This window comes from Thamnophis sirtalis, unplaced genomic scaffold, assembly GCF_051295495.1.
Source record: "Thamnophis sirtalis isolate CommonGarterSnake01/CBP01778 unplaced genomic scaffold, rThaSir2_p1.2 scaffold_4, whole genome shotgun sequence".
Taxonomy (NCBI): Eukaryota; Metazoa; Chordata; class Lepidosauria; order Squamata; family Natricidae; genus Thamnophis; species Thamnophis sirtalis.
In genome coordinates this window covers 89218827-89235368 of record NW_028261384.1, presented here as the reverse complement: position 1 = coordinate 89235368, position 16542 = coordinate 89218827, and the positions used below count along the sequence as shown (strand labels likewise).

At 40.5% G+C, this 16542-nt stretch overlaps 1 protein-coding gene across 4 annotated transcripts in view; it reads left to right on the top strand.

Annotated features, from left to right (window-relative positions):
- The window catches only part of G3BP2 (G3BP stress granule assembly factor 2), a 44349-nt gene that overhangs the window by 8555 nt on the left and 19252 nt on the right, over window positions 1-16542 (top strand). For 3 of the 4 annotated variants that reach the window (XM_087713343.1, XM_087713344.1, XM_014068192.2), the window contains exons 3-5: window positions 6168-6249; window positions 7826-7999; window positions 9409-9499. In XM_087713343.1, coding sequence (XP_087569469.1) covers window positions 6168-6249; window positions 7826-7999; window positions 9409-9499 — 347 coding nt within the window. The remainder of the gene's footprint in view (window positions 1-6167; window positions 6250-7825; window positions 8000-9408; window positions 9500-16542) is intronic. The other variant, XM_087713345.1, reaches the window with a different exon arrangement.

Below are 16542 nucleotides of genomic sequence, written 5' to 3'. Positions count from 1 at the left end.
TGCTTATGGACTTGATAGACTGGATCAACGGGCAGTGGCTGAGGCAGCTGGCATGGATATTGATGCCAGCAGAAGATGGCTTTGGTAGTTGGCGTTGGCGCGGTTGGAGTGGGGGAGGGCTTTGTTGTGCCCCCCCCCCCCCGGTATCACTGCTGTTGCCTGGGCCACTGTACTGGTTCATTTGGCCATTTGGCCCCTCCTCTTGTGACACTATGGACTGGGTCAACGGAGTGCAGCCCTGGCGACGGATATGAATGCGGCTGGCGTGGAAGGAGCTTAGCTGTTGAAGTTGTTGGAGCAGCTGCCGCTGCCTCCACTGTCCTCACCGCTGCCATCACTAGCCGCTTCACCACCTTGCAATTTATCATCTGCTGCGATTTTGACATCTGGCCATTACTCCTACATATTGTCCTTAACATATTGTCCATTGCTATGATGGACATAAGCTTCCCACTACCCCCTTGAACACTGTCAGCTGCCCCCTCCCCATGGACGTGTCATCTCCTCATTCCATCTCCCTGTGATGTCATCTTGTTTGGTTGATGCCACACTCTCCTCTATGTTATACTGCAACAGAACTTTACTCCTTTTGGGAACTCCCCCTTTCCCGGGGATGGCCTTCTTGCCTATTAAGATGCTTTTTTTAATGATGGATCTTGGGATCCCAAGAGGTGGCATGCGAAGAAGAGACTTCTTAGGGATTTCTTACAGTGGGTTTTAAATCAAATTTTAAGGAGTGGCGGGGGGTTGATTCGGATGGCTCAGACAGGCTTGGGGGGAGTCTGCCAGAGCACAGGCCAGAGCTAACTAATGGGCGCGGGTTGGAAGTGTTGGGAAGTGTTGGGATTCTGGGGGAGACATTAAACCATTCCATTGGGGGATTCACCATCTCTACTGTTTGTGGGAGAGGCAGATATGGTGGGGGCTGAGGGCCAAATTATATTCGGGGGACGCGGGTTCGTTTTTTAAGAGCGATCACATGTTCCGACCCTCATCGTCCTTCTCGCACCCCTGGGTGCTCGGGATTACAGGACCCTGGTCTCCGGCTGGTGTCGTTTAACGCCAGGTCCATGGTACATAAGGCTGCCCTACGACCTCATACAAGAGGGTAGAGCGGACCTGGCGTGCATTATGGAGACCTGGTTGGGCCATGAGGGGGGTGTTCCCCTTAGTGAATTATTCCCCCCAGGCTTCTGGCTGTTTCACCAGCCAAGAGCTCAGGGCAGGGGCAGGGGTGGGGGTGGCAGTGTTTATTAGGGAAAGTCTTGGTCCTCAGGAGGTCACTGTGCCTCAGATAGGCAGGTATGAGTCCCTTTTTGTGAAATGGGGCCTTGGAATTCAGGTGGGCTTTTTGGTTACATACCTGTCTACCTGCTACGTTTCATCGGCCGGAGCTGCTGAATGTTAGTCGTATTGGCGGTTGATTTCTCCAGCTTATGATCCTGGAGGATTTCAATCTGCCTTCCATTGGCGAGACATCCGAGTCAGCTCAGGAGTTCATGGCTTCCATGACGAATATGGACCTAACTGAGTTAATTCAAGACCCCACCCATAATGGGGGACACACGCTCAACCTGATTTTTGTCTGCGCAGAGGATGAATGATCTAGATTTAGGGGATATTTCTATCCAACCCTTGGCATGGTCTGATCATTTCCTCATCAGGCTTGACTTCCATACTGCTACCCCTTGCCGCAGGGAGGCGAAACTGACTAGATGGTTCCGCCCCAGGTGCCTGATGGACCCTGAAAGGTTCCTGATGGAGCTTGGAACTTTTCCTGAATCCCTTGCTCACAGTTCGACCAAAGCCCTAGTGGAAGCCTGGGATAGGGCAGCCACTGGGGCCTTGGATCGCGTTGTGCCTTTGCGGCCTCTGACCAGTGTCAATCCTGGGTAGCTCACTGGTTTACCGAGGAGCTCCGGGAAATGAAATGCCATTAAAGATGCCTAGAGAGTGGTTGGAGGGCCAGCCGGTCCGAATCTGATCGAACACTAGTAAGAATTCATATTAAATCCTACTTAGTGGTGATAAAAGTGACAAAACGGCAACATTTTTCCGTTCTTATTGCATCCGCAAATAACTGCCCAGTGCCCTGTTTAGGGTGACCCGCTCCTTACTTAACCAAGGAACTGGGAAAGACCCCTTGCAGGGTAGGGCTGAAGAATTTGTTCAGTATCTGCAGGATAAAATCGCTCAGATCCAGACAGGCTTGGACTCTGGGTAGACCCGTGTCTCTCTGGTTAGTTTTGGCTTCCCAGGAGGTGACACGAGATTGGCTCCAGGCGATTACTAATGCTTTATTGAGAAAGGGGTTCTTTCCCACCGTCTTGAAGGAGGCGGTTGTGAGGCCTCTTCTTAAGAAGCCTTCCCTGGACCCAGCTTCTTTAGCCAACTATTGTCCGGTCTCCAACCTTCGCTTTGTAGCGAAGGTTGTCGAGAGTGTGGTAGCACATCAGCTTCCCCAGTACCTGGATGAATCTGCCTACCTGGATCCATTTCAGGCAGGTTTCAGGCCCAAGTACAGCATGGAGACGGTATTGGTCATATTGATTGATGATCTCTGGCGGGCTCAGGACAGGGGCTGCTCCTCTGTCTTGGTCCTATTAGAGCTCTCGGGGGCTTTTGATACCATCGACCATGGTATCCTACTGCGATGACTCGGGGGGTTGGAGTGGGGGACACCATTTTACGGTGGATCTCCTACCTGTTGGATGGGTCGCAGTTTGTGTTGACTGGAGGAGAGGGATCGACCCCGAGGTGCGTCACTTGTGGGGTGCCCCAGGGGTCGGTTCTCTCACCCCTCCTGTTCAACATATATATGAAATTGCTGGGTGAGATCATCCATGGTTTTGGGGTATGGTATCATCAATATGCTGATGATACCCAACTTTTCATCTCTACCCCAAACCACCCAAACGATGCCCTCGACGTGATGTCCCGATGCCTGGAGGCTGTGCAGATCTGGATAGGGAGGAACAGGCTCAAGTTCAATCTCTCCAAGACTGAGTGGCTGTGGTTTCCGTCATCTGACCTCCAGACAAGATGGGCAGAATATAAATTGAGTAAATAAAAAAACAACAACTTGTTTTAAAGGTTTGGTTTTGATTTCAAAATAAAAATAAAATAAAAGCTAATAGAGTTCAGTTGCCTTTTATAAAAAAACACCTTTGGAACAACCATGACCCAGATAATTGACAATAGAAACTTGCTTTAATGGACTGTTAGACTAAATACTATTCAAGTGTCTGTCTGGTATTGAGAAAAAAAGATACATCCAATTTCTAAAGTTGGAGCTAAATTAAATTAAAATGGAATCCAATCAACAAGCTGTAATAGGAGAAATTCCAGGTTAGAAAATTTAAAAAGTACTTACATTATCACATGAGACTTTGTTACTGCTTTAGCAGTATGTTTGTGTACATGCACAATATATGCTCTCCAGTATTTTTGACTAGTGATAACTACCTACTACACAAATCCACCCACTTTTTATGAGGTTTTTAGAAATGATTTGCCTTTGCTTCATAGGACCAAAAATGTGACCCAAAGTCATCCAACTGGCTTTGTACTGAAGGCAGAACTGTAACTCACAACCTTCTAGTTTTTAGCTTGGTGGCTCAAACTGGTTTCACTGAGTAGAGAAACTGGAGTGATCTAGGAAAAAAAAGGAAGGTAGTAAGGCCAAACACTACCTAGAAATTCTAGTTGCTAAGGGAAGTCTTTTTCTTGAATTTAGTCAGTATAGAGCCTTTTCATTTGGTTACCTTTTTCAGACGTTCTAGCAGAAAATATTGAATTAATTCCAATCAGTTCATTAAAAGATTACTATAATGCTTTTTTTAACTACATCTTTTGGAACATCTTTTGTCTGTGCCTAAACCTAATTTTGTGGACAAGCAGGAAAATGGAATGTCTTTTTTCACCCTTATACTTAATTTTTCAATTGCAGATTTACTTAAAAAACCTCTGGCAGTGGTAAAAAAGAATGACAGTTTCTACTTACTACAATAATAACAGAAAAAGAAGAGAACCATTGCCCAGCAAAGCCCTCTTTTGTGTGAAAAAAAATTCTGACTGCTGGCATTTACATCCTAATTATAAATTACATCCATATCCTTAGTTGTACATAGAACAAGGGTAGTCATGAGTCATGCTCAAACTTGCTCAGCAAAAAAACCTTTCCCCCTTTTTCATGTTGATAAAAGGACAGAATAACTAAAACAAACAGATTTAAACATATATCAAAATCAGCATATGCTGTCAAAATATATTAGGTAGAAACTCATCTTTTTTTTTAGAACTGTCAAAACTGTTTTTGGGAGGAGGTTATATTGCAAGAGGGCTACATCTGGGGACGGAGAGTTCAATGTTGATATGTTAGGATTAAGCAAAGAGATGAACAGATGAAATGGGTTTTACCCTGTCATATCTAAAAAACAGGAGGATAAGAGGGTGTGGCCTCCATTTTGTTTGATGTATTTTCTTCACTGCAAAAGTATATTAATTCTATTGCACCACAGATGATTCCAGATAAGATTTGATTCCACATAGATTTATCTAAATCTATGTGGAATCTCTCCTACTAGAACTATACCGTGTTTCCCCAAAAAGATGACTCACCTTGAAAAGAAACCCTATCACGTTTTTGAACACATGCAATCAAATTAAGCCCTACTCACAAAATTAGCCCTAATTAGGACCCCACCTACTCTGGGGTGCAGGGGGTGGAGCAAGGCACAAAGATAAAAAATAAACTATGGTGGGGATGTGGGGTGGAGCTATCCTACTTACCAGGCCTTACACACCCCGACACCTGCCTCGCCTTGTTCTGCGGCTGCTTGCAGCCACTCGCATACATTGCCCTGGCCTCCGTTTCGAGTTCAGATGTCTGCCAGAAGGCATTTGCAGCCGATAACAGATCTCAGGATCAATCCGAAGTGATTGCTCAATGATTGCTTAAGAACTAGAAGAGATAGCCAGAATGATTTGAAATCTTCTCTAATTTATTTATTTGTTAAATTTATTTGCCATACATGTCATCAAGAAATTCTTCTGGGCAGCTTATAACAGGAAAAACAGAAAAATGAAAATAAGTGTAAACAAAACAGTATCAAAGTAAAGTAATTGTTTCAATATTCATTGTTATCTGTTACTTCCTTGGCAACTTTTCCTATTACTGAACTGATTGTTTTCTTGATTTTTTCCCCTCACATTAAAAACAAGAAAATAGTCAAGGAAACAATCAGTCTATTAATGGGGGGAAATGGCAAGAAAGTAACAAGACAATAGAAAGAAAGCAGAACTGCTTAATTCATTCTTTGCATCTGTCTTCTCGCAAAAACAAAATACAATCCAGTTTATCAAAAATAAAGCCCTAAAAGACAGACTAGAAATTAAATTAATTTCTTACTTAGTAAAATAAATAAAAAGGTAAGAGAGCATCATCTAACCTAGATGGATTCAAATCACTGGGTCCTGACAGTTTTCAGCGAACTGGCTGAATCCCACCACTGTTTATGACCATTTTTATACTTACAACCATTGCAGGCCACATGATCAAAATTCTTATGCTTAGCAACTGATTCATGTTTATGATGGTTGCAGCATCCTGAGGTCAGGAAAGCTGACAATCCCCTTTTGTGACCTTCTGACAAACAAAGTCAATAGGGAAGCCAGATTCATTTAATAACCACATTACTAACTTAATACCTGCAGTGATTCACTCAAAAACTGTGGCAGGAAAGGTTATAAAATGGAGCAAAATTCACTTAACAAATGTCTCACTTAGCAACATAATTTTTTTGGTTCAGTTGTCATAAGTCGAGGACTACTTGTATAAGACCTTGCTTTATATACAGCCCTATTACTGACATTAAATAAGGACTACTTGTAAGAGTTTTTATCAATTCTATCAATTTGCTATGATGGTTAAGGTTTAGGTAAAGTATGAAAAAGTGATTAGATGAAATTGGGCTTGTCATAATCTTCAGCCCTATGTATCTCAGACTTGTATATAAAATAAAAAAATAAGATCCTTTTATCTAACTCTTAAATGCAGTATTTTAGAGCATTTAAAATATGTTTCATTTGAAATTGTCAAGAGGAAAATATTTTATAATATGCTTCCACATGATAATCTTAAATATTGTTGTTAAATTTCTTTAAAGGTTTTATGGCAGGAACTCTTCATATGTCCATGGTGGATTAGATGCCAGTGGCAAGCCCCAAGAAGCTGTTTATGGCCAAGCTGTATGTACTATAAATCCTACTTGAAATTGTATGCTACAGATAAACATGACTCTTGATAATTAAAAGTTATCTGCATTAACAAATGCTACCGTATATTTACATGTTTCTGTTAAAGCTCACAATAATGCTACATATCTTTAAAGTCAGGAGAAAGAAAAAATCTTCTCTTGTCTTTCTTCTTTTCTCTTCACTCCATCTTCCTAATACTTAAATGCATGTGATTTGAGAAAGGGCTGGCTTATGCTTCCTATTTTATTATCTTTCTACTGCCATTCCTTGTAATACTTACACATAGTGTCCACCTACTGATTATTCAACAATTGTTTGAAGATATACTGGTGTTTAGGCATATTTATGCTCATTTATGACCTTTGCAGCATCCCTCAGTCATACGGTTACCATTATAATTTAGTATACTTTTCTTTTTCCCCCTTGCAGACCAAAGAGATTGGAGATTGAAAAAAAAAACAGACTGTTTGACTTCTACACATCAAAAGCAGTGTGTTTTTACAAGCAGTAGGAAAGAGTCAGACAAAAGAGAGATTGCCAACAAATTTTGTTTTATTCCTCTCTTTCCTCTCCCCACCTCTTAGAGCATAGAGATTGGAGAGAAAGAGATTTCAAGAGAGTAAGCAGTTTGTGTAGCATGCCCAGCTTCAGAAAATCAGCATGATTCTGTTGCTTTCGATGTGTACAAGATAGTAAGCAGACACTTGAGCATTTCAAAGGTCAGGGAGTGGTTAAGAGAAAAAACAAAAGCTGAAGGTGTGACAATGTTGATTAGAAAGAAGACACTGATTAATTTTAATGATAATTGAAAAATCCCTTCTGCACACTATGCATGAAACAGAAAAAAATTATATGTTACATAGGTTTGATAATTTAGTAAATGATAGAAAAAATGAAAATTATGTTTTAATTTTAGAGTAAGAAATTAATTTAAATTTATTATAATTGTGAGAAAATAGGAAGTCATTTTTTAATATATTTTTCTTTTTTCTTGCACTTTTGGCTTTATTCATTCTTTTTTTTCTCATCTTAATTATTAATTTGTTAGGTTTTTATCTTTCTTACTTAAACATTAATAAAGTTATTAAGCTGAAGATGTGCAACTGAGGAGCCTTCTCTGTTTCCATCTGAAAATAACGGAAGTGGTGATATGATTTGCCACTTAACTACTCTTTTATTTAGCAGCAGAGTTGCTGCTGCCAATTAGAGTTGTTAAGTGAGGACTACCTCTTCTACCAGTGCGAGTTATATTATGTCTCTCTTTACCAAAGAAAAAAAGGATGTTAATGTAGAGCCTGTACCTGCCTTGTTAGCAGACAAGATAAATGTTGCCTTTGCATTCAATAGAAACTTGCAACTAGCTTCCTAGATGCATTGGTTTTCAAACTGGCTAATATATTTTAATAAAGTATGCCACAAAAAACTATAAAGGAACATTTTTAAAATGCCTAATAAAAGAAAAGCTAACTATTGTATTGTTTTTCAGTGCTATTTTTTTCTACATAAATGTATATGTTGTAGAAAGTTAATTTTACTTAGCTATTTTTTTTACTGTATTTGTGTTTAGGACATTCACAAAAAGGTGATGTCCCTACAGTTTAGTGAGTGCCGCACTAAGATTCGCCATGTTGATGCCCATGCAACCCTGAATGATGGAGTAGTTGTGCAAGTCATGGGGGAGTTGACAAACAATGGACAACCAATGAGAAAGTTCATGCAAACATTTGTGCTGGCTCCAGAAGTAGGTGATATTTTGAATGTTGGAAGCAGTAGAGATAGCTAGACTTCGGTCCCTTGCTAATTGTAGGTGGAACGAAAACATGAAAGCAGCCAGAAAACTCTTACTTTAGAGTAAGGCTCTCTTAGATTATTGTCTCTGCAAACTTACACAGGGGCAGCTAATGGTGGGTGGAGGGAAAACATGGAAGCAGCCAAAAAAAGTTTCCATTTCTTCTCCCTACCATTCGCTGTACCTGTGTTAGTTTGCAAAGAGATTAGCATCTATGGGAAGCTTACTCTAAAGAATTTTGCTGTCTGCTTTCATGTTTTCCTCTACCCACCATTAGCTGCACTTGTGTAAAGGGGGGAAGAAATAGTGCAGGGAATGGGTGCAGAGGATGCCCAAGCAGCAGTGGGTATTTCAAAGAGTGGGAAGTGGAGTATGGGATATCTCAGTGGATGAGGACAGGCTGGAGGCAGGTGATTTTGTTCCCTGATTTTTCCCACCCCTGAGACATCCCATGCAAACTCAACGACCTGCACATTTGTTTAACAAAAGCATTGGAGAGAACTGGGATGGGGGCTGGTTCACTTAATGTGATTCACTTAACATCCTCTTGACTTGTGAATGTAATTGGCAGGTTCCATTACATTTGTAACTGAAGAATTACCAGTATTACCTCTTCCTCAAGAAATCTTCCTTTATTCATAGGATCAGATATGTTTTTGCTAGGCTTAATTTGTTTTTTAATTATTTTTCTAAAAATCAAACTCCTGAACTAATGTAAAAATGTCTAGAAGCTGAAAATTTCACTTCTAGCCCTCTGCTGACATCCTGCAGTGTAACCAAGACAGGCAGTTCTAACAAAGTGTGGACTTTATTTAATCAAGGTGGCAAATAAAGGGCAAATTATCAGACTATAGCTAGCAGTGAAGTAGGGAATAGGTTTGATGACATCAGTATGAATTAGCAATTCTAATGGTTCCAATTCCAATAGCAATAGTTCTTCAAATGTGAAATTTTGAAGACTTGCTGAGAATGGATATTTCTGTCTTGTTCTTTAAGTATATATTCAGTATATATACCAGAAGTCTCACAGATCCTTTATTATTATAAGACTTAGCTATTCATTGTTTGGAACTAGGTAAAAAGTCTTCCTATGGATAGGCGAAATCTCTGAAGAGTCTTAGGTTTAATGATTCTTCCCAGAAATCTGAAATTATGTCAGTCAAGCATTGTTATGTCCCTCAAATTGAGCTCAACACCCGATGACTTTATGCACATATCAATGGAGTTTCTTGGCAATTGTGCTCTCCACAGGTATTAACTTTGCCCTTGTAAGGGCAAATAGGAAAAAATATAGGCATAATTTGTAATATCACTAGAGCGACGATCCCCAAATTAAGCTTTCTTCTATCTTTGTTTTTCAGGGGTCTGTTCCAAATAAGTTTTATGTCCACAATGATATATTTCGCTATGAAGATGAAGTATTTGGTGATTCTGAACCTGAACTGGATGAAGGTAGGTATTTTTAATCTGAATTGTTTACATATTTTATTAATAATAACAATAACAATAACAACAACAATAATAATAATAATAATAATAATAATAATAATAATAATTCAGTAGCACAAATGATCCATTGGAATTTGTGCAAAAATTATAATATTAAAACAGAAACAAACTGGTGGGAACATCAGCCTGAAAAAGTCACCGAAAATCAGATGGTCAAGATCTTGTGGGATTTCCGTATACAAACAGACAAAATACTGGCGCATAATACACCAGACATCACACTGGTTGAGAAAAATAAGGTCACAATCATAGACATCGCAATACCAGGTGATAGCAGGGTCGCCGAGAAGGAACATGAAAAAATCGCAAAATATCAGGACTTAAAAATTGAAATTCAACGACTATGGCACAAACCAGCAGTGGTAATTCCAGTGGTAATTGGCACACTGGGTGCTATTCCAAAAGCACTGGAATTACATTTAAAACAGTTAAAAATTGACAAAATCACCATCAGTCAAATGCAAAAAGCCACACTGCTTGGATCTGCACGCATATTACGAAAATACGTTACAATGTCCTAGGCCCCTGGGTGGGGCCCGACTAGTAACCAATGCCAAATCCGGCGAAACAACTGGCCGCTGTGATACAATTGTATAATAATAATACAAAAGGAATAAACAAAAAAGTCCATTCATTACAAAAATGCATAAGTACTTAAATAAGTCAAAAGAAAAAAAATGGACAGTATGTTGTTATAGTAGTAATTATACTTCCATATATGTGTGTGTGTGTGTGTGTGTGTATAAAATTACCTAATGTAAATAACGTGTGTGTGTTTGTGTATTTCTCCTACACATAAATAACTAATGTTTTTAAGCCTACTGTATTTTGTTTAAATGGCTTCCATATTTATCCATACTATGTTTATAGTTTATACTATATTTATCTTCTCATTAAGTAATCTCCTGATTAATTGTAATCAGATCTTGACTCTATTGAGTAAAAGGGATCATACATGTATCTTTTCCATGTTGCAGTATCACACTTTTAGCTAAAATAAGGACATGGAGAATCCATTTATATTGTCTATTTGTCAAATTCCATGTACTAAGTAGGTAATTAAGAGAATAGTAACTTCCAGAATTACTCTTTGTTGCATAGTCAAATTTATATAGTCTGCTCGCAAAGTCTTAGTACGTATAGGACATAAACTGGTGTTCGATAGTTAACTTTATTAATTTATTAATCCTATGACCATATCAAAATACAAAACAATAAAATGCACTTTAATTTCAGGCTAAAATAGATAAGAGAAAATGCAGTAATAAAATACACATGTGCATCAATATTCAAATAAACATCTCTTCTTTACAGAATACCCTGATCTGTTTGATGTAACAAGTTCTTAGTTTAGCTGCCTTAATTATAAACTTTGAAGTTCTGGTCATAATGTATAGATTAGAATCCAAAAGAAATAGGACAGTGGGCTGTTCTTTCAAACAAAACAATCAAAACATGAACAGTACCTTCGATTGCTGAGGAACTGTATATACCTATTTTTTCATGACATGGTATGTGGTGGAAGTGCCCATATTTGATTGTGGAATCCAATAGCTTGAATCTGGCTTTCCAATAGGCTCTTCTTGCAAACTCTGTGACTTTCTAACAAAGTGTGAAAAATTGCTAACAATTTTTCAAATTGAAAAGTAGTTTTGTTCTTAGCTAACCAACTTAAAAATCTACTTTTTGCCATTAGCTCCATGTCAGTTTGAGCACTGATATCTAGGACTCTTGTTTAAAAATTTTCCTTGCCTAGAAGCCAGTTGAGAATAAATATTGGATGGAAAACCCATGTTGTGAAATAACTGTGGTAAGTCAGCTTACCCAGGAAATAGGCTGAGCCATACTTATCTGTTCTAAACATATTTTGGGTAGCCTATCAGAGTCCATTGAATGGATCTTCTGCCAGTATGTGAAAACTTTTTAAATTGACTGTGTATGGAGCATTGGGAGAACTGATGTGTTCTTATCAGTTCCCAGTAAGCTGCTTAAAAATCAGGCTTGAACTTGTTCAAATGAAGTAGCTTTTGCAAAGCTTCACAATTCTATATCATAAGTCAATACAGGAAGTATTTTTGCCCTGAATACTTTCAGTATATAATTTCAGATACTGGGTAATAGTAATTAAATAATTTGTATAATTCTTTAGTACTTTCCTTGACTCTTGCTAAACTTTTTTAAAAATAATTTATCCACAACTCCGTTGGTAAAGATCACTCCTAAATAAGTAAAATAATTCACTTGTTTGATAGGCTCCCCATTCAGTTATATTTCCTTCTTTTTTGTTTGTTAAATGTCATCACTTTATATTTAGTTTTATTGATGTTTAAAAAAATAGAGCACAGTAGATATTTAGCTTTTGCAACAGTGTTCTCAGGCCTATTTGAGAATGTGCCATTAAAACCAAATCATCAGCATATAAAAGAATATTAATAAACTCATCATGAATCTTTAGTATATGACTATCAGAAGCGTAGAGAAATCCTGGAATATCATTGACATATAGTTTCTGAGATGTTTTTCGTATATGGCAGTGTTATCTTTTTTATGACTTAAAATTAGAGAAAACTCCACTAGATCCCCATCTGTTCTTCCAGCCATTCATATTCTAAACCAGTAGCTGGATAGAATCCTTGTGCTTAGTACTAGAGGGGGTGACTGGGAGGATGTTAAAATTTGAAATAGGCTTTTCAGTCATTCAACAGAAATGATGCTATCCAAAATTCTCCAGTGTTGGGAGGTGGGGGAGGAATCCTACTGGTTTGAAATGTATCTATCTTCACTACTGTGTGCTTGTGTAAACTCCAGTAGGTTTTGAGATAAGCAAGCAATTTGGGTAGGGTACCTTTGCAGGTTGACAACTTAGAATAGCATCAATGTCCTGGAAGATAGCTTACCACTAGGCAATGATGATTTTCTCTTTAGCTCATGGTGTGATGCTTTATCAGGGAGCAGAAGTGAGAACTATTCCCAGAGACTCTGGCAGAATTAATCACATTTATTTCTAAAGGTTCTACAAAGAACTGGCTTGCTATGTTCCTCTCTCCCTTTTTAGGTTCCAAATTCAGATCCACATTTCCACCATTTTTATCTGCTTTTGCTTTAACTGACTCAGCTGAAGTATTTGATGACTATTTAAGCTTAATAAAAGTGTCTTTCAGGATGTCCACTTTATAACCATAGTTAGAAGCTCAAAAGTTGACAATGCTCTTTGTGTCATCAACAGACATTGTCTTGTTATAAGGTGATTTTTGTTAAGTCCTCATCTCCTTGTCACCTGAACCTTGCAACAGCTGGACAAATGGCTGTGATCTGAGAAGGGAAGCTTCCTTAGGGATAGAGGAGAAAATATCTACCGGTAAAAGTTGGGAGCCCTCTGTCTCCACTTACAGATTTTATTCCAGGGGATCAGATTTATTGGGGAGGTTATCAAGAGGTTTGGTTATTTTTAGCATGTAGCTGTTTACCTTTTAGGTATCTGTCTATGTTGAGCTACTTAGTAGGTTCAAGTGAAATCCGAGAAGCAGAATGTGAACTCTGCCTTGTCTTTCTTTTCTCCATAGCAAATTGAAAAAATATTGATTCCTGGTAAAAAAAATACTAAAAATACAGGTCTCCAGGAGAAAAAGGATAAAAGAGATGAAAATAAAATAAAATGGAATGAAGTAAAAGAAAAAGAACTAGTTAAAAATTAAAAGGGAGCTTTAGAAGGAGCTTTTAACAACAGCTCTCTATGCCAGCTTTATGGGCCCCAGCATATATTTTAAAGAAGTATTGTCATCATTACATTTCCAACAAAATTATTTCCTAAACAATCCTTTTCTATACAAATACAATTGAGCCAAATTACTAAATATTATTTTTGTTGTTTAAGTTGTAGTTTAAGGTCCATTGACACTCTTACTGTAGAAGTTAAGATACTTTTCTATCATCTAGGCAATATAGAAATCTCTACTTTTAATTTCACTCATCTGTAAAAAACTGCATATCAAATTGATTTTTATGATAACAAATATCTACCAAAACTAATGGTATCCTGTTTTCCTGAAAATAAGACCTATCCTGAAAGTTAACTCTAGTGTGTTAACTGTCCCTAATATAGGCCCTAACCCCCTCCCCTCAAATAAGCCTGACTAAAGAGCCTGCGCAACCGACCGGCTGCCCATTCCATCTGGTTGCTCATGGTGTCACAGCCCCAAGGTGAGATGGGGTGATTGTGCGTCTGCCCCACGTGCCCCACACCGGCTTACCCCAGGGGATCTGCAGCCAGGCCATCCATACCCCAACCCCTACTTCGTGATAGCAGCACTGGCAGCCATGTGCAATAGGAGCACATGTGGCTGCTGGCCCACTTCTGGTTGCTCATGCCTGCAATGGAGCAGAAGGCCAAGTGGTGTTGGTGCCGCAGCCAGAAGGTGAGGCAGCAGGGGTAGTATTCACTTACCTTCTCTACCCATTCACAAGTGTGAATGTTTGAAGTTACAATGGCACTGAAAAAGGTTAACATGACTATTTCTATGCTCACGTAATCAAAATTCAAATGCTTGGCCACTGACTTATATTTATGATGGTTGCAGTGTCCCAGAGTCATGTGATCATCTTTGTAACCTCCTCCTAGGCGCTGCTTGGAATGTCCAAGCACAGGTTAACTTCAGCTTGCTGCCCAAGGACTGAGTTCAAAGTTTGTGTAGCCACGCCTCCTGCTCAGTTTAAAAAACTCAGTCGCCCTAAAAGGATGCAGTTGGGAAGCCCCAGTCCTTGAGCATCAAGTTGGACTCTATAAGCAGTGTGATTAATGTAGCCTTTTTTCTTATTTTTGTATAGATTAGATTAGGGTAGTTATTCACAAGGTATAAGTTTCCTTTCATCACCTTCACGCGGAGCAGGCTGCTCGGAACAAGCCTGCTGTTTGCACTCACATGGCTGAGGCTTCACTGCAGGGGGGGGGGGGCTTGTTCAGCGGCTGCTGTTGAGCCCTGGGGCCAGGTAGGTAGTTAGGAGGGCCCACCTAATTGTCGGAGGACTTATTAAGAGCTCCGGAGGCTGTTAAAAGCCTTGCCAACCTCCAGATAGCCCCCAGTGCCATTCTGAGTCACGTGGCAGCCATTTTGGATGATTTAAAGTGGCGCGAAAATTTCTCTCAGCCATTTTATTGCCGCTGCCTGTCTCCAGCAGATCGCCGCTGGGAGGGGTTGCCTACACAAGGACCTTGCTCTGGGGCACCTGGCAGGTCCCCCCCATCAAGGATAGTATTAGAGTGGCTGCAAGGAGTTTGGCTTCCCAGCTGGCCATACCTTGCTTAAAATTGGTGCAGATCTGCAGGCGTTCCGGAATTGTTCAATGGACGCCATTTTGACCTTTTGCAGCTTATTTCAGCACTCCCAGATAGAGACTGGCAGATTGGACTCAGCTCAATTGCTCTTCTAGTGACAAGTGTCCTGCAGTGTTGGTCTGACTGTTCCAGCTTCGGCAGCACAGCAGAAGACATAGCTTCAGCAGGTCCTTCCTCCCCTAAATGTAGCAGGCCAGAGCCTGCAAGCAAGGGGGTGGCTAAGGGGCACCCATCTAAAGGTAAGCAGCCCATAGCTAAGGGAATGCCTGACTCCTAAAACTGCAATCTAAATTGCCAGCGAGCGATACTAGACTGCGACAGGATGTCAATAAGATTATGGCTGCAGTGGAGTACTGCAAGGGCCATTCCTTCCGCAGGCAGTCCTTTCGGAATGCAGATCCTCCAGCCACCTCTAGAGGATTTAACCATTCCTATTCCTAGATGCAGAACTGTACCCAGGACAGGTCAGTGTTCAGGGACAAAAATAGACAGCGGGATAGTCCTAAGTCCTTCCGGGATAGGTGTTCCAACCGTTCCTTTCGTAGGAATAAGTGACCATCGCCAGTCCCCTCCCATAAGGGGTCGGCTTCAACTCTATGCCAACCAGTGGGAGGAGACAACGACGGACACTTGGGTCTTGAACACAATCCACTCAATACCCGACTACTCTCAATACCCCCTCGGACCTTTGTTCGTTATCCATTCCCAAGATCAACGTACAAACGCCAGCTGATGCAGGCAGAGCAGAAACCAGCCATTTGCTCAAGATAGCAGCCATAGAGCAAGTTCCCGCGGGCGAGGAATAGAGGGGGTTCTACTCCATCCTTTTCCTGGTCCCCAGGTCCTTGGGAGGGGTGAGAGGCATACTGGACCTCAAGAAACTCAACATCTATCTGGTGTACAAGTGCTTCAAGATGCAATCACTCCAGACCATCTTGGGTTGCATCATGCAGGGCAACTTTCAGACGTCAATTGACCTGAAGGAGGCGTAACTGCATGTTCCCATTCATCCAGTGCATCACAAGTTTCTGAGGTTCCAATTTGCAGACAAGGCTCTTCCCTTTGACCTTTCATCTACCCCCAGGACATTTACCAAACTTCTGGCCGCTGTCGTTGAACGCCTTCGATTTCGTCCAGTGAGACTCATTTGTTATCTGGATGACATTTGCTGATGTCATCATCCAGGGAGCAGGTGTGTCGGGAACTCTGCGTCACCATATGCATGCTTGAATAACATGGATTTTCCATAAATCTAGAGAAAAGCCACCTGTCGCCATCCACCACGATCCAGCATCTGTGCATGGTAATCAATTCCAGACTCTGCAAGGTGTTCGTCACACAAGAGAAAATGGACAACATCACATCCCTTGTGTGTCAAGTCCGGAGGTCCAGATCGGCGCCTCTCGTCACGCTAGCCCAGCTGCTGGGGAAGTTGATCTTGTGCATCACAGTGGACCCTGGGCACAGCTGCATGCACTTCAATGTTTCCTGCTTCTGATTCAATGTCACAAGGCCAGCAACTCCCAAGAGGGTGATGAGCATTCCTCCACGAGTGCTCTGGTCACTCAAATGGTGGCAGACAACGGCACTGAAGAAAGGATCCCTCTTCAAGGAACCAGAACGCCTGATAACAACAGACTCCAGCTTGTACGGC